We start from the raw sequence: 27,501 nt of genomic DNA, 5'->3' as shown, positions 1-27,501 counted from the left end.
TCCTGTTCAGCCTGTATATGCTACCCTTGGGTCAAATTCTTTAGAACTTTAATTTTGACTATCATAGCTATGCAAATGACACGCGGTTATATCTTGCAGTATCTCCAGATGACTACAGTTCAATTGAGGTGTTGTGTCTAAAACAGATAACTGGACGAGCCAAAATATTCTTCAATTAAATCACAGCAAAACTGAGATCATTGTTTTTGGCAATAAAGAAAATAGGATTGCTGTTAGTAAATACCTGGAGTCACTCTCTTTAAAAAACACGAAGACCAAGTCCGAAACCTTGGTGTTTTGATAGATTCCAACCTGACTTTCAACAGGCATATCAACTCAATTACTAAAACTGCCTTCTACCATCTGAAGAACATATCCAGAGTAAAGGCTTGCATGTGTCAAGCAGACCAGGAGAAGCTCATCCTTGCTTTTATCTCCAGTAAACTTGACTATTGTAATGGTCTTCTGACTGGACTCCCCGAAAAGAGCATTAAACTGCTGCAGCTCATTCAGAATGCTGCAGCTCAGGTTCTGACCAGAACAGAGGTCAGAGCATATTACTCCAATTATAAAGTCTTTACACTGGCTTCCAGTCAGCTTTAGAATATATTTTAAAGTTCTGGTCCTGGTCTATAAATCACTAAACGGTTTAGGTACTTAATACATGAAAGAAATACAAACCCAGTAGGGCTCTGAGCTCGACAGACTCAGGTCAAATAGTGGAGTCCAAAGCAAACATGGTGAAGCAGCATTTAGCTATTATGCTGCACACAAATGGAATACGTTGCCAACAGAAGTAACGTCAGCCCCAAGTGTGAATATTTTTAAGTCCAGGTTAAAAACTCTCTCATGCTTTTTAGAGCATTTCCACTTTTAAATGATATTTCTTGCACTGTATGCTCTTTTAATTGTACCCCCTCCCATGTTTTAAATGTTTATAAGCTCTTTTTTGTCTTTGTTTTTAAATGCTTTTAATCATGTAAAGCCCATTGAGTTACCTTGTGTATGAAATGCGCTATATAAATAAATTTGCTTTGCTTAGTATAAGAGTGACTCCAACTACCAGGGACAAATTTCATGTGTTTTGACATTCCTGGGCAAAAAAATATGATTTCCTCCATTTCAGATTGATTCCCGCATTAAATCCTGCATACAGTCCCAGTATGACGCGCGTAACCAGCAGACAAACACTTTAACGTTCAATTGAATTTCTGATGCTGCAACACCTTGATCAACATCTACTGCCATCAGCTCTTTTTGTCAGCCGGACCTCACTGACACAGATAGGAAAGCATTTTCGAAATTAAAAAAAAAAAAAAAAAAAAAAAAAAACTAACAAAGCCACAGTACCTTTAAGTTTTATCCTTGTTTTGACGTTCTTTAAGCCTCTGGGCTCTCTATACTGGCCCTCTGTGAACCCCCCCCAAACATTTTGGCTGTGTTAAATGCACATGTAATGTAATGAAGCTTCCTAAGAGTAACGATTTTTGCCTGACTTCTCCATGTCCAACTTTAGCTCTTTAACCATATCAACACTGTTTTACATCAAATTGTACCTTTTGACTCTATCATGGACAGTTTTGGCCAATTAGAAACTTTATAAAATTTTTATAAAGTTTCTTTATAAGAATTTTTGTTTGAAGCAGATTCAGCAAATAAGATTTATCTGAAAGCTTGTTTAGTTCAATAGAAAAGTAATTTATTTTAAATATGAAATCTCAGATAAAAGGCCTATCTCCCATGATAAAAATCATTAAAATAATGGATTAACATTGAGTCTAAAAGATTCAAAACTATCTAAAAGTAATTCATTTAAATTTGTCCATGCATTTAAAAAGGCATTTCCCTCTCCTGGCGCTCATCTGAACAAGCCCACCACTTTCTTCTTCTTTGCTTTGGAAGACACTCGCTCAGCACGGCCACAGGTGACGAGCTGTGGAACATTTAGAGATCAGCATTGAACACCAACTTTCTTTGTTTGGAGCATTCAAACATTGGAACAAACATCGAATTTAGCAGGCCAACTTCCAACATGTCCACACCAACACAGGTATTTTCTAAAAGCAAACTCCCCAACACACACACACACACACACACACACGCACACACACACACACACACACACACACACACACACACACACACGATGTTCTCAAGCAGGTGTGGGCAAAACTGTGCTCAAGGGCCATTATTGATTTTTAAAACCAATAGATGGATCTAGGAATTTGTAAATGAAGTAAAAAAAAAAAAAAAAAAAAAGGAAAATGTCGAGGTAAATTAGTCAAATTACTTAATTTTAATAACAACACATAGATCCCGCTATTATTTATAATTCAATTATAATTATTAGCTTGATAACATGTATAAAGAATGCTCATGTATATTTAAAATTATTATATCAACTGACTGTTTATTAGAGTTAAAGGAATTTTAAAAATGTAATATATTTTACAACTGAATTAATGCAGATTAGCTGGCGACCAGTTCAGGGTGGACCCAGCCTCTCGCCCGAAGACAGCTGGGATAGGCTCCAGCACGCCCACCACCCTAGTGAGGAGAAGTGGAATGGAAGATGAATTCATGAATTAATGCAACACATTGCAGGACACCTGATAATTAAAGGCTCACTTGGCTGCATAATTTAGCTTCCCATTTTGAAGTGTTGGTTGACAGTTATAGACTATCATGCAACAGATGGCACTTTAATTTCTTCCGTTAGGCCATTTAACAATCCAGAAGAAAGTCCCAGGACATTGGTCAGCAGACATTTCTGCAATCAGCAGTGTGTGCTCTGACAAGAATGAGAATGACTGAAATTTGCATTATGGAGTGCGGCAAAAGCTTCCGATGTCTAACTAAGAACCACTCAAATCTGTCATTTACGCAACCTGGGTGGAACAACCCCAGAATGTGGGCATTCCCTGTCAAATCTGGCTCTGTGCGTATGGTGCGTGCATTCTGCCATGGACTTAAAGGTCAGGGGGCGAGAATGTTATGGCGGTCAGTTAAAATCATATTTACATTGTTAATGTTTTTTAATGCATACATCATTTCCTGCAAGTGTTCAACAAAAAACTGGCTAAAAATGGGGGTTTATTCATGACTCCTGAATGTTCCCGATTTTAAGCCATCCTGAGTGTTGGTACTCTATCTCCTCTAATTTACCAGTACTGCAACATTGGTGTTAATCTTATTAGCATGTCTAGCTTTTTTTTCTGTATGTTAGCACTTGGGTTAGCGGACATTTGTTAATTATTTGTTTCAGGTGACAGTTTTACAGAAAACTACAGCTAGGAGGAACAAATAAAGAACGAAGCAAGAACGCTTTGCCTCTTGTTTGGAGAATGTGTCACTACATGTTAACCTATTCACAGTACAATTGTGATTGGTGGAATGATACACACAGTGCATGTTGGGTACCAGAGTTCTTTTGCCTCCAACATCGCCAGGACTTTGCTATGTGACTATTATTCATGCGCACATCACGATGACAATGCTCAAACAATATAACGTGAAGCCCTATCCTCCATCCATATGCTCAGCAAAATGTAAAAAAATTAATAAATTAATATATTCGGCACCTGTCTACAAAATGTTATGGAGGTCCATGTTATAGGTTGTGCATAACCCTCCTAATAAACCAACAAACATTTCGCCCTCCTGCTATCACATACAGTATGGCTGAGATACAGTAACAATGGCCAACTGAGGAAAAGGTGATTCATGCATGTCATAATCTTTCATATATACAATTATCAAGGCAATAAAGAGTTTTGAAGTAGTTACCCTGGCCGGAGTTTTCCCAAAAATAACCAACATACAGTTAATGTGCAATTGAAGGGTGCAAATGTGTCTACAAATAAAATATACAATGTTATACCCGTGTTTGTGTGGACATGGCCTTTGAGACAATTCTCACTTTTATGACAAGTCTGCCATACCTGCGGTGCCGTGGCTGTGTGGACCATGTGGTCTCCAGCGTCCTCCATTGGACTAGAGTGGTTCGGTTCGCTGTCGGCTTCTCCTCCCTCAGCACCTGCTTCAGCGGCTGGATGATATGGAAGCAAATGTTTTTAAACCCTCAGGCCATGTTGGATTTTACCACCCTTTCAACTTGTACAGACATTTTTAATTTTAAAGATTTTTAAAAATGTTTTTAGCTTATTTTACTGCTCAACGTTTTAATCAACATTTCTTGACAGTTTCCTGCTATATGCATAATCTGAAATAAAAACTATAAAAAATATACTGTTATCTAAAAGAGCAAACAAATTGGTCGTTCATTATTAAGTGAAATGTCTCATTTCCTCTCATGATTCATAATTACTCGTCAACCAAGCAAAATATATTTTATTCTTATATTTGATTTTTCCGATAAAATTGGGAGTAGATTACTCGATTACTAATTGCAGCATTACTGGATGAAAATTCTTATTTGTGACAGGTCTATTTAATGTCACTTCAGAAATAAAGTGAGAAAAGTCATAGCATAGCATTTTCATAGAATAACTGAAAACCTATCATCAATAGGTTTTGAATAAACTAAGCCCACCTGCCCCCGAAGTGTGGCTGAGGGTGCAACATTTTTGATTGGCCCCCTAGTTTTCTTATAAAGGTTTAATGCACTTGTTTATCAAATCTCTTTTGATAAATGTGTATTTAAAAATATATTAAATATAGAAATGCAGTATAAAATGTATACATAATTTTATATATATATAAACACATTTTTATTTTGTTGGTAAAAGGACTCGAAACTCAAAGCGTAAGACTTGCGACTTGACTCGGCACCTGCATGCCTCGATTTAAGACTTGACTCGGGAATTTCCTGTCTCGACTTGGGACTTGACTCCAGACTTGAGGTCAAAGACTTGAGACTTACTTGTGAATTGCAAAGCAATGACTTGGTCCCGCCTTTGGTATAAAATATCCATATTTAAAAAAAAAAAATAATTCAAAATTTCCATACCGCCTCAGGAATGTCATCAGGACCAACTGCCTTTCAATTTTTCATCCGCTTTAATGCCTTTCTAACGTCCTGGTCCACACTTGCCTCTTCTACTCTCCCTTCTCTCTCATTTTCCTCATTCATCAACTCCTCGAAGTATTCTTTCCATCTATCTAGCACACTACTGGTACCAGTCAACATATTTCCATCTCTATCCTTAATCACCCTAATCTGCTGCACATCCTTCCCATCTCTATCCCTCTGTCTGGCCAACCTGTATAGATCCTTTTCTCCTTCTCGAGTGTCCAACCAGGCATACATGTCATATGCCTCTTGTTTGGCCTCTGCCACCTCTACCTTTGCCCTATGTCGCATCTCACTGTATTCCTTTCGCCTCTCCTCAGTCCTCTCAGTGTCCCACTTCTTCTTAGCTAACCATTTTCCTTGTATGATTTCCTGTACTGTGAGGTTCCACCACCAAGTCTCATTCTCTCCTTTCCTGCCAGAAAATACACCAAGTACTCTCCTGCCTGCCTCTCTGATCACCTTGGCTGCAGTGGACCAGTCTTCTGGAAGCTTCTCCTGTCCACCGAGAGCCTCACCTCTTCCCGAAAAGCTGCACAACACTCGTCCTGTCTCAGTTTCCACCACATGGTTCTCTGCTCTGCCTTTGTCTTCCTAATCTTCCTCCCCACCACCAGTCATCTTACACACCACCATCCTATGCTGTCTAGCCACACTCTCCCCTCCCACTACTTTACAGTCTGTAACCCCCTTCAGATTATATCATCTGCACAAAATGTAATCCACCTGCGTGCTTCTACCTCCGCTCTTTTAGGTCACCCTATGTTCCTGCCTCTTCTGGAAAAAAAGTGTTCACTACAGCCATTTGCATCCTTTTTGCAAAGTCTACCACCATCTGGCCCTCCAAGTTCCTTTCCTGGATGCCGTACTTACCCATCATTTCTTCCTCACCCCTATTTTCCTTCACAAACGTGTCCATTAAAATCTGCACCAATCTCTCTGTCTGTGATGCTCAGAACTACTTTGTCTAGTTCCTTCCAGAATTTCTCTTTCACCTCTAGGTCACATCCTACCTGTGGGGCGAAGCCACTAATCACATTATACATAAAACCCTCAATTTCAAGTTTCAGCCTCATTGCTCGATCTGATACTCTTTTCACGTCAAATACATTCTTAGCTAAATCATCTTTTAAAATAACCCCAACTCCATTTCTCTTCCCATCTTCCCCACATTCAGTTCTAGGCTCTGTGCTTTCCTCTTCTCTTTCTGCCGAAGAACCCGCTTTCCACCTCGTCGTCTTCGACTTCAACGCACAGTAGCTGAATTTCCACCGCTGTCCTGCAGGTTTACGGCGCAGGTGGCGGATGTTGTTAACCTGGGCCACGACCAATCCGGTATGGAATTCTTTGGATGAACGCTCATATTTGTTTGGCAAAGTTTTAAGCCGGATTCCCTTCCTGACGCAACCCTCTGCATTTATCCAGGCTTGGGACCAGCCTACAGTTCCCACTGGCTTGTGCCCCCCATAGGGCTGCATTCGACACCTCCAATAAACAACAGGGGCCAATTCTGGAACTAACAGACTTTGTCAATGTGAGTTTAAGCGACAAATGGATACTATTTTTGGAGACATTGTTTGGTCCCGAAAAGTCAGTTTTATTCGATAGCCGTTACATCGGGGTCCATTTTATTGAGGTTTCACTGTATATGTTTTAGGAGCAAAAAAATTAAAAAATAATAATCTGGTCTTGTTTTTGATAAACACTAAGATCTACTATGCTACCGTATTTTATTATTGGTCATTATGGGGGTACTTGGAGAGGTAGGTTTTTTTTTTTTTTTTGATTTGATGTAAACAGTATATTATTGATACACTATATTGCCAAAAGTATTCGCTCACCTGCTTTGAGTCACATATAAATTTAAGTGACATCCCTCTCCTAATCCATAGGGATCAATAAAACATCGGTCCACCCTTTGCAGCTATAACAGCATCAACTCTTCTGAAAAGTTTTCCACAAGGTTTAGGAGTGTGTTTATGGGAATTTTTTACCATTCTTCCAGAAGCGCACTTTTGAGGTCAAAGACCGATGTTGGACGAGAAGGCCTGGCTCTCAGACTCTGCTATAATTAGACCCAAAGGTGTTCTATTAGGTTGAGGTCAGGACTCTGTGCAGGCCAGTCAAGTTCATCCACACCAAACTGTCTCATCCATGTCTTTACGGACCTTGCTTTGTGCACTGGTGCACAGCCATGTTAGAAATGGAAGAACTGTTTCCATATTGGGAGCATGGAATTGTCAAAATATTAGCTCCTTAGTTCCAGTGAAAGGAACTCTGAAGGAATAAGCAAGAGCTTTTGGGAACAGTTTGGGATGGCCCCTTCCATTTCTAACATGGCTTTGCACCAGTGCACAAAACAAGGTCCATAAAGACATGGTTGAGAGAGTTTGGTGTGGATGAACTTGACTGGCACCAACCTGATAGAACACCTTTGGGATGAATTAGAGAGCAGACAGAGAGCCAGGCCTTCTCGTCAAACATCCCTGTGACACCTCACAAATGCGCTTCTGGAACAATTGTCAAAAAAATCCCCACACATACTCCTGAACCTTGTGGAAAGCCTTTTCAGAAGAGTTAAAGCTGGTATAGCTGTAAAAGGTAGACCAATGTCATTAAATTGTATTGATTAAGAAGGAGATGGCACTCCAGATCATATGTGAGTCATGACAGGTGAGCGTATACTTTTGACAATATAGTGTACGTTTATAGAACGGAAGTTGGAAATGACAAAGAAAGACAAAAATCCCCACACCCTTGGAATTTTCATTAATTTAAAACAACTAAAATGGTTTTTAAAAAAAAGAAAAAAGGAAGCTTTGTGGACAAATGGCCAGCATGGAGCTCAAAGTGTTAAACAAGCTTCTGATAACTCAAATAAAAAAAGTTAAAGACACAAACCTGAGGAAGCTGTGGGGTCAGGTCCCGTGGCAACCAACTGGTCCTGCTCAGACAGTTTGCGTTTGCGCATGATTCCGTGTGAAACGATGGCAGTATAAAGCTCCTGGAGGTCTCCTCCAAAGTCCCAGATGCCGTGAGGGTCACAACAAACCACAGGAAGAGTCTGATGATGAGATCTAATGAGAGACTTTTCATGTTATGCTTAGACTAATACAGTGATTCAGTGACACATGAAGCTCATTGAAAGTTTACGTGATTACGTGACAAGTTGAACCATACTGACAGACTATGCTTGATTTCGCCACTTTTTATAGTAATGGTAAGACACTTTATAACAACTTGTTTTGCAATATAATATTACAATACTAGATACCATATTGTTCGTATTTAATATTTGCCAATAAACAAACAAAATAAAGCTCACATTAGCTAATAACTTGCTTCCATCCATCCATTTTCCGTACCGCTTATCCTCACTAAAGTCGTGGGCGTGCTGGAGTCTATCTTTGAGCGAGAGGCGAGCTACACCCTGAACTGGTCGCCAGCCAATGGCAGGGCACAAATAAACAAACAACCATTCGCACTCACATTCACACCTATGGACAATTCAGAGTCTTCAATCATCCTACCATGCATGCTTTTGGGATGTGGGAGGAAACCGGAGTACCTGAAGAAAACCCACGCAGGCACAGGGAGAACATGCAAACTCCACACAGGCGAGGCTGGGATTTGAACCCCACTCCTCAGAACTGTGAGGCAGATGTGCTAACCAGTCGTTCACCGTGCCTAATAACTTGCATCTCACTCTTAAATTATTGATGCCTCTGTTACTTTTACCTCTTATGTAGGCCTACTATCATATACAAATTACAAATGGATATGAGCCTTACAATATGTAAATACATCACACGTAGAGGGACGTTTCACCGTCTGAACACTTTTCAATCAACAATTGAATGATTAACAATTCTATGAGTCAATAGACTTGTAGACTTTCACTACATCTTTCGTGTAGGCCAAAGTTAAAAGTTGTCAATCAAAAACATCTTTCCTGGTCAGGCCTGTGGACAGATTTGGGCCACAATTCTCCATAACGTCATATTCAAGGCAAATTCTGGTTGCCGCTGTTGTCCAGAAGCTTCTCTGTATAGCTTTGCCTGGCGTCAGCTGGTCCAAACTTGCATACTGCGATAAAAAGCCATGAAAACAAGGTTACTTAGCCAATATTATATGGAAGTCAGTGGGACTTTTACCAGCCAATGTTCATGCGCATGCGCCAAATTACATCGTGATGACGTTTCGCGAACGCTCCTATCGTCCAATTTTGCTTATCCATCCATCCATTTTCTGTACCGCTTATCCTCACAAGAGTCGCGGGCGTCCTAGAGCCTATCCAGCTATCTTTGGGCAAGAGGCGGGGTACACCCTGAACTGGTCACCAGCCAATCGCAGGGCACATATAAACAAACAGCCATTCGCCTTCAAATTCACACCTACGGGGAATTTAGAGTCTTCAATCAACCTACCACACGTTTTTGGAATGTGGGAGGAAACAGGTTTGCCCAGCGAAAACCCACACAGGCACAGGGAGAACATGCAAACTCCACACAGGCGGGGCTGGTATTTGAACCCCGGTCTTCAGAACTGTGAGGCAGATGTGCTAACCAGTGTCTTAAAATTATTTATTTAAGACCCAATGTATCTTTGTTTATCTATGCCAGCGACGTACAGTGACAGCCAGAACAATTAAATGCTGGCAGAAGGTCCAATGAACCTGTTGCCATTCATACAACAGAATAACAGCTTCCAGCGTCCAGCCGATGCTGTCTAAGTAGTCAGGCTCACAGGTTTTCACAGCTGCGGGGAGCAGCGCATCAGGGAAGAGAAGACCCGATGCCGCTTGGCATCGAATTGAAGCACACATATTTATTACCGTGACGTCCATTGGAAGTGTCGATGGTCAATGTGTGCCTTCCTCGCTGCCTTCTTCATCAATGCACGGGCCGCTTATCTCACTTTGGTTGTCATCCCGAGCGGTGCCAGCGGCGCTGTCCTGAACCAGGTCGTAGCTAGTTAGTCATTTGCAGTGATGCGTTAAGCCAAAATTCCGCCATTTGCACGATTTCACTATCGCCACACATGTTTTTATTTTTTATTTTCCTTTGTAAAAAGTGTATTTGATTATTGTTACTTTTATATTAACACTTCTCCCCCCGTCAATTACCCACAGCTTTGCTAGTTAAAAAGTACACACGTGCGCTCCTTGGCTAAACAAAGGTTGGGACGTCCTGTGTTAATGTGCGATGACCAGACTCATAAAGGTGTCAGTATGTGCGCCGATGCTGCAAGCATAAGTTGCCCCCACCATTATGAGACACAGATAGAGCTGCAACCATTAATCAATAACTAATCCAATAAATTAATCAATAACTATTTTGATAATCAAGTAATCGCTGAGTCATTGTTGAACTTAAAATTTTACAAATCATCTGATTTCAGCCTCTCAATTGTAAATACTCTGATTTCTCTAGTCCTCCATGAAAGTCGACGGCTTGTCTGTGTTTACTCAGGATAAGACCGTTACAAACATCAGCTTTTACTGTGGAAAAGAATGATTAACAGTTTTGTCCATTTTATGACATGTTACGGTAACTAGTAACTGAGTCATAAACACTTTATTGAAAATTTTTTTTTAACTATTCTGAAAATAATTGTTATTTGCAGCCGTATATGAATAGCCAGTTATTGACATGAACCTGAAGCAGCCTCAGAAGTGTATGTAAAACGTATAACGAACTATTAGTCCATCGCATTAATTTGTTTAATCAAATACCAATAAATTACTGATCGGTTAATAAACAGTATTTAGAAGAAAATATTTTGCAATAAAATTGAACGTAAATAATTTTTGTGATTATTCGATTAATCTATGGAATAATTGAAAGAATAATTGATTCTAAAAATATTCAATAGTGACAGCCCTCAACACAAAAAACGCTACAGTCACCAAGTCCTCCTTTCCCCCAATGGATAGCACAAACACTCCAAATTAGCTTCTCAAATATTGACCATCAGAAATTGGTGGTCTTCTGCTCGCTCTCAGGGCCGAGGGGCTCTTCAGCACACTTTGGTCAGGCTTTGAGGTTTTGCATTGATTTATTTTTGTGATTTGTTTGTTCAAATAGCTGGGGGGGGGCTTCGTTCTGCTTTGGGCACAGAGGAACCAATGTACTGGGGGGGAGGACGACCAAGCAGAAAGCCGACCTTATACTGTATTTTTATTCACAGTGCCCTCTCCCTTTACTAGCTGACCTGTTCTCCAGCCCCCTCTAGATGATATGAGATGGTGAGCTCCATTTATTGGGAACATATTATCAACATGTATTGTATGACATTTGCTTGAGGATGATTAAGACAAACACTGAGCGAATCACACCTTGGTTCTACCAGCTCAGCAACACCTGAGTCAATAAAAGAGAGGCAGCACATCATCTCCTTGCTTGCTTCACTTTTTGATCAAATCTTACACGTTTTGCTTCAGTAGAACTCAGGTAATAAATTCATCCAAAGAAGCAAAGACTAATAGGATGAAAAGTCAATTACTTCTCCATGTTGCAATCTGCTAGAGGATGGATCTGGAATGTCCTTTTCTCTTCTTGTAATGGGACAAAGTCCTCAAACGATGAAGGAGGCGAGAGGGAGTGCTCACCTGGTAGCCACACCCCTAAATCCTGCCTCCTGCGGTGGAGAAGGTGAGGTGAGGAAGGCTAAAGCCTGTTGACGTTTGGCTATTATTAGCAAGTTACCAGCTCTGATTTTAGAAGCTGTTGTTTTTTTTAAAGGGGGCCTGGGGGAGATGGTGGGTTGGGCTGGGGGTTTGCTGGTGCCAGCGAGTCTCACACTCGCTCACTTTGTCTCGTCTCTGTTGCCGACCTCATGTTTACTTTTTCCACACCATGTGACCTCAACTTCCTGCCCTGAATCAAAAAGTCATCTATGGCAAGCTGCTTCATCCCTGAATTAACCATCAAATTCGACAAAGACAAAAATCAACGGACATCTTGTCAACATTTTAAAGACTGGGCTTTAAGTTCGTACTATCCTGAGGCGCATTAATGACGCGCTTGCACAGGAAGTTGAAAGTGTTACCTTGGGGGAAAAAATAGGTCTTTTCACCGTGACATCATGCGTACTTTGAACATACAAACATGCATTTTGTGATTTCATGGGCTCAAGAGGGGAACAACAGCTTGGCCAAGGGCAGCCAGAATGCAACGGTCCTAACTTCAGAGTCTCACTCACAACATGGCAGGAGAATCTATGAAAGCAATAAATGCTTCAAAAGAAACAAAGAGGTCTACTGTCCTTTGTTTTAATGAAGAGCAAACTTCCGTGTTGTACCAAGGCAACCTTGTCAACACTTAAATGGGGTGGTGTCATCTTAGTTGTGTCACCCTATACCACCCTTACCGCTAAGGCAGGATACAAGGTAGCTACATTATTAATGTTCTCATTTGAAATTGACGGATAGGGGTATGGCATGTTAATCTTAGGCGTCTCCCTACTCCTTTTTGAACAGTGATTTGTATATTTTTTGTTGCAGACTTTTTATTCATTGTTTTGAAAAATCATAATCATAATCATAAAAGATTCATTAATTCATTCAAAAACATCTTAGCAGTCACCTTGAATCGCTTATGTTAACACTAATAATCAAGTTAACAAATCTAGAGGTAACAATGTAACAGACCTCAACCTTAAGAGCCACATTAAATATCAACATCATCAACCCTCTACCATCTCAAAAACATTGCTAGAATCAAAAGGTTTATTGTATATAGGAGATCTCTAACATACTGGTCCCATATGAACTATCTTGGACCCTGAAAACCTCAGTCTCCGGTGCCGAGACAGGTCTCTGGTGCCCAGAGTCAGAGCAAAATTTTGTGAAGCTGTGTTTCAGTTCCATGCAGCTAAACTCAGAAATAGTCTTGATGACGTGAGACAGGACTCTAATCTGACAATGTTTAAGAAAGAACAGAAGTCCTTTCTGCCCTGTGTGCATATAACAAGTGAAGGTGTTCTATCAGTGCTCTTCTCTTTTACTTTATTCTAATGGATTATTTTTTTTTTTGTTGACACCTTGCCGGAAGACTGGTTAGCACATCTGCTTCACAGTTCTGGGGACCGGGGTTCAAATCTCGGCCCCACATGTGTGGATTTTGCATGTTCTCCACATGTCTGGGTGGGTTTTCTCAAGGCACTCCGGTTTCCTCCCACATCCCAAAAAACATGCATGATAGGTTGATTGAGGACTCTAAATTGCCCGTAGGTGTGAATGTGAGTGTGAATGGTTGTTTGTTTCTATGTGCCCTGCAATTGGCTGGCGACTGGGTCAGGGTGTACCCCGCCTCCCGCCCGAAGATAGCTGAGATAGGCTCCAGCATCCCGCGACCCTAGTGAAGATAAGCGGTATAGAAAATGGATGGATAATTACACCATAACTGTAAGCATTTTTAATTTTTGTAAAGCACTGTGAATTGTGGCATACATATAAATCTGTGTCACCTTGCCGTTGCTTCAACAGAAATTTCTAGGCTCCATTATGTTTAATAAATCTGTTAACACCAGTTGGACTTACAAATGAGGAAAACCCAACACTTTCTGCCACCATATTCAAATCATTTTCAGCACTGTGAAGTGGCGTGCAAAGAATGTTGGCATATAGGAAGCCACCGAGAATAGCAGAGGTATTTCATCCAAAAACAGGAAAAAGAAACCCCACTTCTTCTTCTTCAACTTCTGTGGAGCATGGATGTAAAGATGAGGTTTTGTGTTCGGATTTTAACTTTGTGCCCTTGCTTCCGGCACACATTTTAGGAGAGGACTTCACGATTGGTTCACCAATGTAGGCAATCAAGAAAGCTGATGTGGACAAGTGGGTAGTTCAGGCTAATTCAAACCAAGTCAATGTTGAACAAAACCGAGTGGAAGAGGCTTGAGAGGAAGACCATAAGTCATTCCACCACGGTCCCGACTCCCTTCATTGTCCAAGCTGTCTCAAAATAACTTTTTCAATGACTTCATTTGAGGAGCAACTTTATAATTGTGATGAGCAATTTTTTGCAGATTACTCCCATTGGGACCTGAAGAAATTGTTTTATTAAACAAAAATATGACTATAACGGGGGGCGGGGGCATTAAATGTACGGCTGCAGCTATCAAATATTTTAGTATTAATGTATCCTACTGAAAATTCTCTCGAATAATCGAGTATTCAAAATCAGATAAACTATGTTTGCTTGGCTAGAGAGCAACTATGAATACAAAAGAGAAGACTGTTAATTCAATAACGAACAACCAACTGGTTTCCTTTTATTTATTATTTATATTACACACACAGAGAGAGAGAGTGAGCGAGTGAGTACTGAAAGTATTCACATCCCCTTAAATTTTTCACTGTTATATTGCTGCCATTTGCTAAAATCATTTAAGTTCATTTTTCCCTATTAATGTACACACAGCACCCCATATTGACAGAAAAGAACAAAAAAACAATTGTTTAAATGTTTGCATATTAATTAAAAAAGAAAAACTGAAATATCACACAGCCATAAGTATTCAGACCCTTTGCTGTGACACTCATATTTAAGTCGGGTGCTGTCCATTTCTTCTGATCATCCTTGAGATGGTTCTACATCTTCATTGGAGTCCAGCTGTGTTTGATTATACTGATTGGACTTGATGAGGAAACCCACACACCTGTCTATATAAGACCTTAGAGCTTACAGTGCATGTCAGGGCAAATAAAAATAATGAGGTCAAAGGAACTAGCTGAAGAGCTCAGAGACAGAATTGTGACAAGGAACAGATCTGGCCAAGGTTACAAAATAAATTCTGCTGCACTTAAGGTTCCTAAGAGCACAGTGGGCTCCATAATCCTTAAATGGAAGATGTTTGGGATGACCAGAACCCTTCCTTGAGCCAAAGATCACTGTGGCTGAACTCCAGAGATGCAGTCGGGAGATGGGAGAATGTTCTAGAAAGTCAACCATCATTCCAGCCCTCCACCAGTCGGGGCTTTATGGCAGAGTGGCCCGACGGAAGCCTCTCCTCAATGTAAAACACATGAAAGCCCACATGGAGTTTGCTAAAAACCACCTGAAGTACTCCATGATGGTGAGAAATAAGATTCTCTGCTCTGATGAGACGAAGATAGACGTTTTTGGCCTTAATTCTAAGCGGTATGTGTGGAGAAAACCAGGCACTGCTCATCAACCTGTCCAATACAGTCCCAACAGTGAAGCCCTGACTTAAACCCAATTGACCATCTCTGAAGAGACCTGGAAATGGCTGTCCACCAACGTTCACCATCCAACCTGACAGAACTGGAGAGAATCTGCGAGGAGGAACGGCAGAGGATCCCCAAATCCATGTGTGAAAAACCTGTTGCATCATTCCCAAAAAGACTCATGGCTGTATTAGCTCAAAAATGTGCTTCTTTTTTTCTGTCAATATGGGGCGCTGTGTGAGGGGGCAAAAATTAATTTAAATAATTTTAGCAAATGACTACAATATAACAAAGAGTGAGAAATTTAAGAGGGTCTGAATACTTTTTCTACCCACTGTGTGTGTGTGTCCGGGAGGCATCCGAATCATTGCCTCCCGGACGCCTCCCTGGTGAGGTGTTCCGGGCACGTCCCACCGGAAGGAGACCCCGGGGAGGACCCAGGACACGCTGGAGAGACTACATCCTTCGGCTGGCCTGGGAACACCTCGGGATCCCCCCGGAAGAGCTGGATGAAGTGGCTGGGGAGAGGGAAGTCTGGGCGTCCCTGCTAAAGCTACTGCCCCTGCGACCTGACCTTGGATAAGCGGTAGAAAATGGATGGATGGATGTGTGTGTGTGTATATATACATATAATTTTAAAAAGTTTTATTTCTTAAATTCATACTGCATAGCAGCAAACTACTGCCATTTTCAGTTGGGCAATTTCAAACAAAAATACATAAATTTCAGTTTAAACTTGGCATTTCTTATGTCAAAAACATAAGGCATTATTTAAAAAAAAAAAAAAATAAAAAAAAAAAAAAATAAAAAAATAAAAAAAGCCTTACCAGCCTTTATGCAACTTCACTTCAGCAACTAGCATTTTAGCATGCGACATTAAAATACAGTAGGTTCATGGCTGTTTGTTTATGAGCTTAGACCAGAAGTATGACAAATATTTATACTACTAGAAGTTTTGGAAGTTTTCAAAATAAAATGACACCTAGAGAGGAAACGTATACAGTATTTCCTTCATTTGACTTCACCAAAACCCTCCTATTTGAGTACATGACCCATTTTACAGTTAAGTCCTCCCTGACCACCTTTGCCACATTTTGTACCCACATGACTCAAAATGTAGCCACTTACAGATCAGGTTGTATTACACAGTCCATATGTCTCACAGTGCCGACCGAGTGCCTACACTGAGAAATTATGATCAGGAGCATACTACATACTTGATAAAATAGACACAAATTTGATGTAAGGCCTCTGCAGGGCTAACATTATGTTTGTAAAGGAGATTAACATTAATCTCACTGATTCACGCTACATTAATTTCATTTCGTCTCGGATCCTACGCGGCTTCGTACTGGGCGTCTGAGGCAGAGAGCAACGATTACGTCACGGTGCTTGCATTGCATTTCAGTATGAAATGCTCCCAAGACTTTCGCCATTTTCTGTAATTTTTTATCTCTCATATTCTTCTCAAATCGTCATCTCAATCTTCGAGCTCCGTCAACCAAATAACTTCGCTTCAGCCTCTGACTTCCCTCACGTAAGTGACATTAGCGCGTTGTACCACATTAATGCCTGTTCGTCCAGCCCAGCGAAGCTTTTTTGGACTGTCTCTGCGGTTCAATTAACTAAGAAATGTAAAAATCTGTGATTCACAATTCTGCTTTTCAATGTGTATTTATGAGCTGCAAAATGCGAATTTTTACTCTCAAATTGTGATGCGAATCTGCTTATTTTGTGGCTTGTTGTCACCAAGGAGACGGAAATGTGGTGGAAAAGGGATACAAGACATTTGGATGTTGTAGTAAACACATTCATAAAAACCTCAATCACATGCCAACTCAGAAACGATCAGGCCAAGGTGAGTCAAAGTCGATTCACTAATAATCACAGACCCATTCACAATTGAGTCAGATGCACCAGGTGTGTTACTATGGTAACGAACACACGAATAGCGCTTGTAGGGAAGACAAGAAACAAGAGTGCACAAGGGCGACGAAGAGTTTGCCTTGATAAATATTGCACACCAACACCAAACGCCTTCCCCATACCTACATACACAGAGCTAAAACCGGTGTGTGGTTATCTCTGTAAAGCAACATTTTCATTCATTTCATTTGGGTCTCAAGTCTGAGGGCGGCCTTGTCACTGCCCAGTGGAATTTGCCACCAGAGTCCAGAGACCAAGTCTTTGTCTGTGCCTTCTTCTGTGGTGTTTACCAACCAAGTGATGTGACCAGCTAAGAAGGGGAAAAATAGCAACCCTCCATAGTACCACATGCATTTGTCTAACACTTGGAACCAGACGGAACTTTCCGTTAATGTGCATCCAAAAGGGTGTACCGCCTGTTAATGTGATTTGTTTTTGCAGTTTGTCTCAACCAATATTTTATCTATAGCGAACACCATTTGTTGCACCTGAGCCTGATTTTTTATCTAAATGCTGTCCCATCGCTGAGGAGGTAGAAGGACCATAATACAGTCAGTGGCCTGAAATAAACCTGTGATACAAAAGAGTCAGAGTGGCACACCTTGGACATTCCTCAAGTAGATATGAAATGTTAAATCACTTACACACACACACACACACACACACACACACACACACACACACACACACACGCACGCACGCACGCACGCACGCGGAGTCAGGGGTCAACAAAGGAAAAGACAAGAAATTCCACACCTCAACACAGTAAACACACAGCTGCTATAGAGACACCACAAGGTTCTCTCTCCTGGGCCTTGTGAGGACAGTGACAAAAAGATATGACATGGCAATACCGTGACACGTGAGTTGACCGCACCTTTGCCAGGAAGCTTCCTTTGTAGATGTGCCGCTCAAAAATGTCCGTCTGCAGGCGTGCTGCACACAAGAACATTTCAGCTTTACATTTTTGGGGCATTTTACAAGACGTCATATGTACTCTCGTGTGGCAAATGTCCAAGCATTCTCCGATATCATAACAAGCTAACAAACACTTCCATCTCATTTGACCAGGTTAGAGCCATTGAGAAAACAGGAAATGGCTCGAATAATGATTTTAGCCTTCTTATCTAACGTTGTAGTTTGAATGTGTGAAGTATTGGTGGAAAAGAAGGTGCTAGGTGAGCTAATTTGCTTGGAATGGAGATTGATTGAAGAATATATGTGATGGCAATTGGGACAAAGGTGACATCATCATTAAGGGAGTGGCTAGTTAATTTACTTTCCTTTTTTGCTGAAATGGCTAGCGAGCTGGAGAGCTGACATGAGCTAGCAGGCTAGACTTTGTTTTGCTAAATTACTCAAAGACAAGCCAAGCACAATTTTATACACATCAGTGAGTAAATGCCTTCCACAAACTCGATGATGGAGGTTTGGTTCCCAGTTTGTCCCTTTAGTAGTGGCTATTATATCTTGCCAACTATTCTAACGACAGTGGAACCTCGATTTAAAGGACTAAATAGGGGTTTGGCGTTGTCCGTTAAAAAGATTGTCTGTTAAATTGAAGCACTTTTCTATGTTGCCTAAAAACATCAGTACATTACAAAATTGTTTTCCACTTTTTTTGTGGCCTAAAAACACCCAGCAGAGTACAAAATTATTGTAAATAAATATAAAAAAAGCTTTAAAATGTTTGAAAAGCTTTAAAGGGCAAGGAAAGTCACAAATGTATTTTGCAAGAATACGCATTATGTGCCACCACTAATCAAAACACGGTATTCTGGTTATTGTTGTATTCATGCAATAAGAATTAAACTGAATAATTCATCAACCTCCAGCAAACTCAGAGCACCGCCATTTTAGGCAGTATCACCCTCTGCTGGTGACTGAAATTAATGTCACAACTAAGATTTTATCAAGTTCAGGTTCAAGTTTATTGGAGGCTGATGAATTATTATGTTTAATTCTTATTCCACAAATGCAATATTAACTAGAATATCATGTTTTCATTAGTGGTGACACAAACGACATTCTTGCAAAAAAGAATTACGGGTTTCCTTGCCTTTTAAAGTTTATCCAAACTTGCCTCGCTGATGCATGGGAGGGGTGATTTTGACAAAACTACTGTCTGTCCGTTAAATCTCAAGTACTTTAAGACGGGGTCCGTTAAATCGAGGTTCCGCTGTATTTACGACATTGACTCTATTTAGCCTGGATTGGCTGGCAACCAGTTCAGGGTGTACCCCGCCTCCTGCCCGATGACAGCTGGGATAGGCTCCAGCACGCCCGCGACCCTAGTGAGGAGAAGCGGCTCAGAAAATGGATGGATGGATGGACTCTATTTAGCCTCCTCCCCCAAAGGTTCCAATGGATTAAGATTTTTTTTAAAGGAAACTGAAACTTTTTCATGATTAATTCAGTCTAAAAAAAAAACACTCAAAGTTGTACGTGTGCATGGACGCTATAAGTGGGCGCTTAATATCAGGAAATGAGTGGTAAGGCAGATGACTGGTATGGATCATTCTCAAATTGACAAAAACTGAGTGAGTGTACAAAAAGGAAGACAATTTTTTTACGAAAAAAAAAAGTTCTAAACTGACACATACGACAGTTGAGGTTCTACGTTATATGGCAGCGCAATCCCAAATAAGTTTTTGTTATGGGCTCAACTCACATTCTGCCACCCAGAACTACCCCCCAGCCTACTGTTTACCAAAATTATGGTCTATGCATAATACGAAAAAAAAAGCATAGACGTGAATTATGCAAATAAACAAATGTAAATTTGCATTCACCATTAACAAGCTGTGTGTACCTCTGCTGAGTGTGGCTCCATTCTCCTTGTAGTCCTGGATCTCAGCATCCTTCCTGGCCAGCAAGCCTTCCAGCTGCTCCACCTGCCGGTTCAGCACGTGGCTCATAGACAACAAGGGCTGAACCAGATGAAGACATACCTAGCAGAGAAACCTTCAAAGGTGACCACTCTTAATTCTATCATGTAAAACTTTCAAACCTTTACCATGCCGACTCAAGAGCTCAAAATAAAATGCCAAGCGTACCACAGTGATGGGAGCGGGGGTGCAGCGAAACTCCCAATAGAAGGGCAGCCCTAATAGCTTGCTCTTCAGCCTCAAGCTCAAGTCACCGCCATCCAGTTGCATCACAGAGATGCCAGCTTCGTCTTTGGGCAGCCGACTACTGCCTGACAGACACGGCTGAACCAACTCGCACAGGTGTGAGAAGAACGCTTTGACTGGGGCTTGCAGACGCTTGTTCAGCTCCTGGCACAACCAGTTGGAAAACAACCAAGTTTGTAAGATGGCAAAAACACTGACACCATAATACATATATTCTATGAATTTTATGCTTGCAATTTGTTTTTAAGTGTTTAAATAACTTTCAAAGTCTTTACAGCATATGGTGGGTAAAGCTATTTTAAAAAGGTTTATTATATGGTCTCTCTATATTCCTGATTTTCACCTATTGTGGGTTGGTCTGGAACATATCCTCCTCTACAACAAAGGTCACTGTAATCATTCTTAATTGCCCTGTGAGGATAAATTAGACATGCAAACACCAAAGCCATGAAAAACGTGAGAGAAAAAAATAATAATTCTCTGCCCCCGCAGAGAATTTTTTTTATTTTAACATAAATTAAGCAATCTGGAAGACTCTGAAGAGTACTTCTTTTCCTTTCGGCTTGTCCCGTTAGGGGTCACCACAGCGCGTCATCCTTTTCCATGTAAGCCTATCTCCTGCATCCTCCTCTCGAATACCAACTGCCATCATGTCTTCCCTCACGACATCCATCAACCTTCTCTTTGGTCTTCCTCGAGCTCTCTTGCCTGGCAGCTCCATCCTCATCATCCTTCTTCCAATATACTCACTATTTCTCCTCTGGACGTGTCCAAACCATTGAAGTCTGCGCTCTCTAACTTTGTCTCCAAAACATCGAACCTTGGCTGTCCTTCTGATGAGCTCATTTCTAATTTTATCCAACCTGGTCACTCCAAGAGCGAACCTCAACATCTTCAATTCCGCCACCTCCAGCTCTGCTTCCTGTTGTCTCTTCAGTGCCACTGTCTCTAATCCATACATCATGGCTGGCCTCACTACTGTTTCATAAACTTTGCCCTTCATCCTAGCAGAGACTCTTCTGTCACATAACACACCTGACACCTTCCTCCACCCGTTCCAACCTGCTTTGACCCGTTTCTTCACTCCCTGACCACACTCACCATTGCTCTGGACGGTTGACCCCAAGTATTTAAAGTCCTCCACCCTTGCTATCGCTTCTCCCTGTAGCCTCATTCTTCCCCCACCAGCCCTCTCATTCATGCACATATATTCGGTTTTACTTCGGCTAATCTTCATTCCTCTTCTTTCCAGTACATGCCTCCATCTTTCTAATTGTTCCTCCAGCTGCTCCCTGCTTTCACTGCAGATCACAATGTCATCTGCAAACATCATGGTCCACGGGGATTCCAGTCTAACCTCATCTGTCAGCCTATCCATCACCACTGCAAAAAGGAAGGGGCTCAGGGCTGATCCCTGATGCAGTCCCACGTCCACCTTAAATTCTTCTGTCACACCTACAGCACACCTCACCGCTGTTCTGCTGCCCTCGTACATGTCCTGTATTATTCTAACATACTTCTCTGCCACTCCAGACGTCCGCATGCAGTGCCACAGTTCCTCTCTGGGTACTCTGTCATAGGCTTTCTCTAGATCTACAAAGACACAATGTAGCTCCTTCTGACCTCTGTACTTTTCCATCAACATCCTCAAGGCAAATAATGCATCTGTGGTACTCTTTCTAGGCATGAAACCATACTGTTGCTCGCAAATACTCACTTCTGTCCTGAGTCTAGCCTCCACTACTCTTTCCCATAACTTCATTGTGTGGCTCATCAACTTTATTCCTCTATAGTTGCCACAGCTCTGTACATCACCTTTGTTCTTAAAAATGGGCACCAGTACACTTTTCCTCCATTCCTCAGGCATCTTCTCACGCACTAGAATTCTATTGAACAAGCTGGTCAAAAACTTCACAGCCACCTCTCCTAGATGCTTCCATACCTCCACAGGAATGTCATCAGGACCAACTGCCTTTCCATTTTTCATCCTCTTTAATGTCTTTCTAACTTCCCCCTTATTAATCATTGCCACTTCCTGGTCCACCACACTTGCCTCTTCTACTCTCCCTTCTCTCTCATTTTCCTCATTCATCAACTCCTCGAAGTATTCTTTCCATCTAGCAAGCACACTGCTGGCACCAGTCAACGTATTTCCATCTCTATCCTTAATCACCCTAACCTGCTGCACATCCTTCCCATCTCTATCCCTCTGTCTGGCCAGCCTGTATAGATCCTTTTCTCCTTCTTTAGTGTCCAACCTGCCATACATGTCATCATATGCCTCTTGTTTTGCCTTTGCCACCTCTACCTTTGCCCTGTGTCGCATCTCAATGTATTCTTTTCGCCTCTCCTCGGTCCTCTCAGTGTCCCACTTCTTCTGAGCTAACCTTTTTCCTTGTATGATTTCCTGTACTGTGAGGTTCCACCACCAAGTCTCCTTCTCTCCTTTCCTGCCAGAAGATACACCAAGTACTCTCCTGCCTGCTTCTCTGATCACCTTGGCTGCAGTGGTCCAGTCTTCTGGAAGCTCCTGCCGTCCACCGAGAGCCTGTATCACCTCTTCCCGAAAAGCTGCACAACACTCGTCCTGTCTCAGCTTCCACCACATGGTTCTCTTCTCTGCCTTTGTCTTCCTAATTCTCCTCCCCACCACCAGAGTCATCTTACACACCACCATCCTATGCTGTCTAGCCACACTCTCCCCTACCACTACCTTACAGTTGGTAACCTCCTTCAGATTACATCGTCTGCACAAGATGTAATCCACCTGTGTGCTTCTACCTCCGCTCTTGTAGGTCACCCTATGTTCGTGCCTCTTCTGAAAAAAAGTGTTCACTACAGCCATTTGCATCCTTGTTGCAAAGTCTACCACCATCTGTCCCTCCAAGTTCCTTTCCTGGATGCCGTACTTACCCATCACTTCTTCATCACCCCTATTACCTTCACCAACATGTCCATTACAATCTGCACCAATTACGACTCTCTCTCTGTCTGGGATGCTCAGAACTACATCGTCTAGCTCCTTCCAGAATTTCTCTTTCACCTCTAGGTCACATCCTACCTGTGGGGCATAGCCACTAATCACATAACACCCTCAATTTCAAATTTCAGCCTCATCACTCGATCTGATACTCTTTTCACCTCCAAGACATTCTTAGCCAACTCTTCTTTCAAAATAACCCCGACTCCATTTCTCTTCCCATCTACACCATGGTAAAATAATTTAAACCCTGCCCCTAAACTTCTAGCCTTACTGCCTTTCCACCTGGTCTCCTGGACACACAATATATCAACCTTTCTCCTAATCATCATGTCAACCAACTCCCGAGATTTTCCTGTCATAGTTCCAACATTCAAAGTCCCCACATTCAGTTCTAGGCTCTGTGTTTTCCTCTTCTCTTTCTGCCGAAGAACCCGCTTTCCACCTCCTCTTCTTCTTTGACTTCGACCCACAGTAGCTGAATTTCCAACGGCGCCCCGCAGGTTGACGGCGCCGGTGGCGGACGTTGTTAACCCGGGCCACGACCGATCCGGTATGGAATTCTTTGGATGAACGCTCATATTTGTTTGGCAAGGTTTTAAGCCGGATGTCCTTCCTGACGCAACCCTCTGCATTTATCCGGGCTTGGGACCGGCCTACAGTTTGCACTGACTTGTGCCACCCATAGGGCTGCATTGAAGACTCTGAAGAGTACAATTAGGCAAAATAAAAAAAAATCTTCACACAGAAATACATTTATTTACACCGCTCAATTAAATGTTCCATATATTTTCCGTACTGCTTTCTCCTCACAAGGGTCACGGGTGTGCTGGAGCCTATCCCAGCTATTTTAGGGCGAGAGGCGGGGTACACCCTGAACTGGTCACCAGCCAATCGCAGGGCACATAAAAAAAAACAAAAAAAACATTCGCATTCACATTCACACCTACGGGCAATTTAAAGTCTTCACTCAACCTACCATGCATGTTTTTGGGATGTGGGAGGAAACCGGAGTACCCGGAGAAAACCCACGCAGGCATGGGGAGAACATGAAAACTCCACACAGGCGGGGCCCGGGATTTGAACACCGGTCCTCAGAACTGTGAGGCAGATGTGCTCACCAGTCGTCCACCATTCCTCATGTACATGTTGATGTACAAATTTCAGATTAAAATTTAATTTGCCTCATTTTCTTCTTTTTGTTCTGGGCTCCAGCTTGAGCCAGGCCCCATTTCCACCTGCACCTAATGCCTGCTTCAAGCTGTGCCACATGAATAGCATACTTCTCTTTAAGCACTCTCATTCTGGAAAACAATTGACTAAAATCATTGTCTGTTTCACATCATTTTTCACTATTACCAACTTCAAAGGCTAATCCCAAATGCATCCTCCAGGAAAATATTAAGTACAGTATTTTTCTGTTTTTATTGGCCATTTCTGAATTTGAAGTGATCTCATTCTGTGTTGTGACATAATCCCCAATATCGCTCCGTCACTTAATACATTTAACATTAACATCCGTAAACTAATTAGATAATTGTAGGCGCGTTTCCTAATTAATACAAGATGTACTAGCGGACCAGCTCGTCGCCGATGTTACGTGTGCTTTGCGGTTCCGCTGGCAACACAACCAGGGCCACGACCCACAGCAACTCAACGCAAAAATACAAAAGACCAGTGCAACAAATATGACACTGGCTTATCTGATGAGCAAATATTTTGCTAAAACGTAAGAGTAGCAATAGAGGATGTCCGCTCCAGAGGTGGGTAGAGTAGCCAAATATTGTACTCAAGTAAGAGTACTGTTAATAATGTGACTCGAGTAAAAGTAAAACGTAGTCCTCCAAAAAAATACTTAAGAGTAAAAAGTACACACTGAAATAATCAAGTACTGAGTAAGTAGCACAAACAATAACATAATTTAAAAGAATAAACAACAAAAACATTTGCAATTTACTGCATGGTGTTTTCTCAAGTTATAAGTGAGCTGAAATTTCCACGTTTGGGCAGACAGCGCCAGACAAATACTACAATACATGAAAGCTGGTGTTTTTGTTCATCTAATGTAAACAAGAGAAGCGCCATTGCCTTCATGGTCAGGAGGACCTTCCCAAAATGGTGGCCATTTAGGCAGGACGAGCAGCCGGGCTGGCTTATCTAGTGCAAATAACTATGCCCGGGAAGCCCAATAGAAGACGTTGTGTGAGGTAATGTGACTTTCTTGTGCGTTTGATTGGTAAAACGTAACTAGCGTTTAAATTAGAAACAGCACCCAATGTGGAAGTCAAAGTCAGTCGCACAAAATAGTTGATAAATAAGCAATAATTGATAAATAAAGCAGAGAGTGACATTTAGATCACTGTAACAGAGTAAAAGTACCGTTACTTCAGAAGTGTTTTTTATGGTCTCGTCAACTCCTGTGACTTATCCGGCGACAGCGACCCCCCAAGGAAAAACTAATTGGAGCTATACGATTCACGTAAATGGCCTATTTTGAGTTCAAAACGGCGAATTTCGCCTCAAGGCAACTGATTTGCATGTATGATAAATACATTGTTCTGAATCTGTGCACCTGAGCGCGGCTCTGGATGGCTGTCGAGTGCAAAGTCTCCTCCCACACGCAGTGCTGGTCAGTCAGCAGGATTTGGTACCTTGTGTCCCCAAAGCAACTCTTTGCAAGCAGTTGGCAGCCATCAATGGAAACAGGAAGCCATGGTTTCTGCAGGAGAACATCTGTAGACGCACCAGTCGCCTCCATCTTACCCAGTGGCCCAACAGTTAGTGCTAACAGGCTGCAAGTCAAAGATGACAAGATTCAAAATAATCGATCAAATAAATTTATATCAAGAAACAACAGCAAAGGCTCACAGTGTTTCCTCATGTCAAGTCAATTTCATTTCTGTGGCACCAAGTCACAACAGAAGTTATCTCATTGAACTTCACACAAGCTGGTCAAGAAACACCCCACATGAGCAAGCACTTGATGGAGGCAAGAAAAAAAACTCAGAGAACCCAGGCTCTGTGCGTCGACTCTGTGGCTCAGCCGGTTGGGTTGAGATGAGGAGACAGAGCAGAGGAACAGAGAGTAGACACAGAGAAACACACAGAGAGACACAGAGAGTGAACAATGGTCATCCCATTATGATAATCAACATCCACATGTACTATATATGCAACGTATCTCTTGACACACACATACAAAATCCAAAAAAAAAAAATATTTAAACGTGGACTTGTGTGACACAACTCACTCAATAACAGACTGATTTCAGAAAGTCTCTCTTTTAAAGGTTATTTGTCCATGAGTGCAATTGTAACTCAGCCAATCTTCACCCACACCCAAAATCACGGTGGAATCGGCTATTTAATCAACATGTGTTTTATACTTATTGAACTTTTAGGAATGCACGTTCAAATTCCAGGCCAAGATGTGTAAAAATCGTGCCTGCTTTCGGGTGTTGGCTCGGGGAGACAGCTCCTGCAAACGAGCCATGTCATGTCATGTCATCTGTCACAATTACTATACAAACAAAACATGTTGACCTCCTTCGAGTATGAAATGAGCAAAAACAAAGTGCGTAAAGCAAACATAAAGCCATACTCACAGTTCCGGGCAGAGGCAGTTCAAACACACATCATTTCAATGAAGGAAAAAAAGCGGCAGAAAAAGGAAATTCCAACATTAATATGAAATCCTTTCAGTTTTGCCGGCTGGCAAGGCGGGGTTAACTATTGCAGCTTATTTTTCTACCAATAGGGCATCCATCACATTCTTAAAAGTAGCTCAGTTAATAGTGAATACAGCAGCTCGTAACAAAGGCAAAACGACAACAACAACAAAAAAGCGTTTCAGCTAATGAAACATTAGCTCCAGCCGCAGCTGCTTATCTATCCGTCCTTTCTGGACTGTCGAGTACACACACCGACGTGAAACAAGACAATCATTTAGCGTTCCGCTTTCATTTGAACGCTCAGAAAATTATGATTGTTTCAACTTGTTTATGGGGGCCCAGGAGTCACTTTACATGTAATACGGGATTATTATTTTTTTGTTGTTTTTGTTTAAAGGAAGCATATTTTCAATTTATATATCATCAAACAGAAATTCACCTTCATTGTTGGTTAGATTTATTTGGAGACTGAATATTATTTTTTATCAAAGGAAACGGTGGTTTTCATTTTTTTTAACATAATTTACTGTGTATATATACTAATTGTGCATGTATCGAGGCCTTGT

The 27,501-nt window shown here is 41.6% G+C and overlaps 1 protein-coding gene across 2 annotated transcripts; it reads right to left on the bottom strand.

Moving 5' to 3' along the window:
- Positions 1-1,347: 1,347 nt before the first annotated feature.
- nhej1 (nonhomologous end-joining factor 1) lies at positions 1,348-27,173 on the bottom strand. Of its 2 annotated transcripts, XM_061679441.1 has the most exons (9): positions 26,870-27,173; positions 26,133-26,296; positions 25,837-26,056; positions 20,207-20,428; positions 19,963-20,101; positions 18,028-18,086; positions 7,934-8,096; positions 3,942-4,048; positions 1,348-1,933 (listed from the first exon to the last, which is right to left on the bottom strand). In XM_061679441.1, the coding sequence occupies exons 3-9, from the start codon at positions 26,020-26,022 to the stop codon at positions 1,859-1,861; spliced, it is 951 nt and encodes a 316-aa protein (XP_061535425.1). In that variant the 5' UTR covers positions 26,023-26,056; positions 26,133-26,296; positions 26,870-27,173; the 3' UTR covers positions 1,348-1,858. The 2 variants fall into 2 exon arrangements, with proteins under 2 accessions (XP_061535425.1, XP_061535419.1); XM_061679435.1 differs by lacking the exon at positions 26,133-26,296.
- Positions 27,174-27,501: the final 328 nt, after the last annotated feature.

This window comes from Phycodurus eques, chromosome 1 (genome assembly GCF_024500275.1).
Source record: "Phycodurus eques isolate BA_2022a chromosome 1, UOR_Pequ_1.1, whole genome shotgun sequence".
NCBI classification, from domain to species: domain Eukaryota; kingdom Metazoa; phylum Chordata; class Actinopteri; order Syngnathiformes; family Syngnathidae; genus Phycodurus; species Phycodurus eques.
The sequence above is the reverse complement of the archived record's forward strand: the minus strand, read 5'-3'. Positions and strand labels throughout refer to the sequence as shown.

Excerpts from the sequence above, each read along its gene's own strand:
- nhej1 (XM_061679441.1), bottom strand. The coding sequence starts at position 26,022 with ATGGAGGCGACTGGTGCGTCTACAGATGTTCTCCTGCAGAAACCATGG. Across the intron at positions 20,429-25,836 it reads CCATCCAGAGCCGCGCTCAG|GAGCTGAACAAGCGTCTGCA; the intron begins GTGCACAGATTC and ends TGGTTGTGCCAG. Across the intron at positions 18,087-19,962 it reads TGGAGCCACACTCAGCAGAG|CACGCCTGCAGACGGACATT; the intron begins GTACACACAGCT and ends TCTTGTGTGCAG.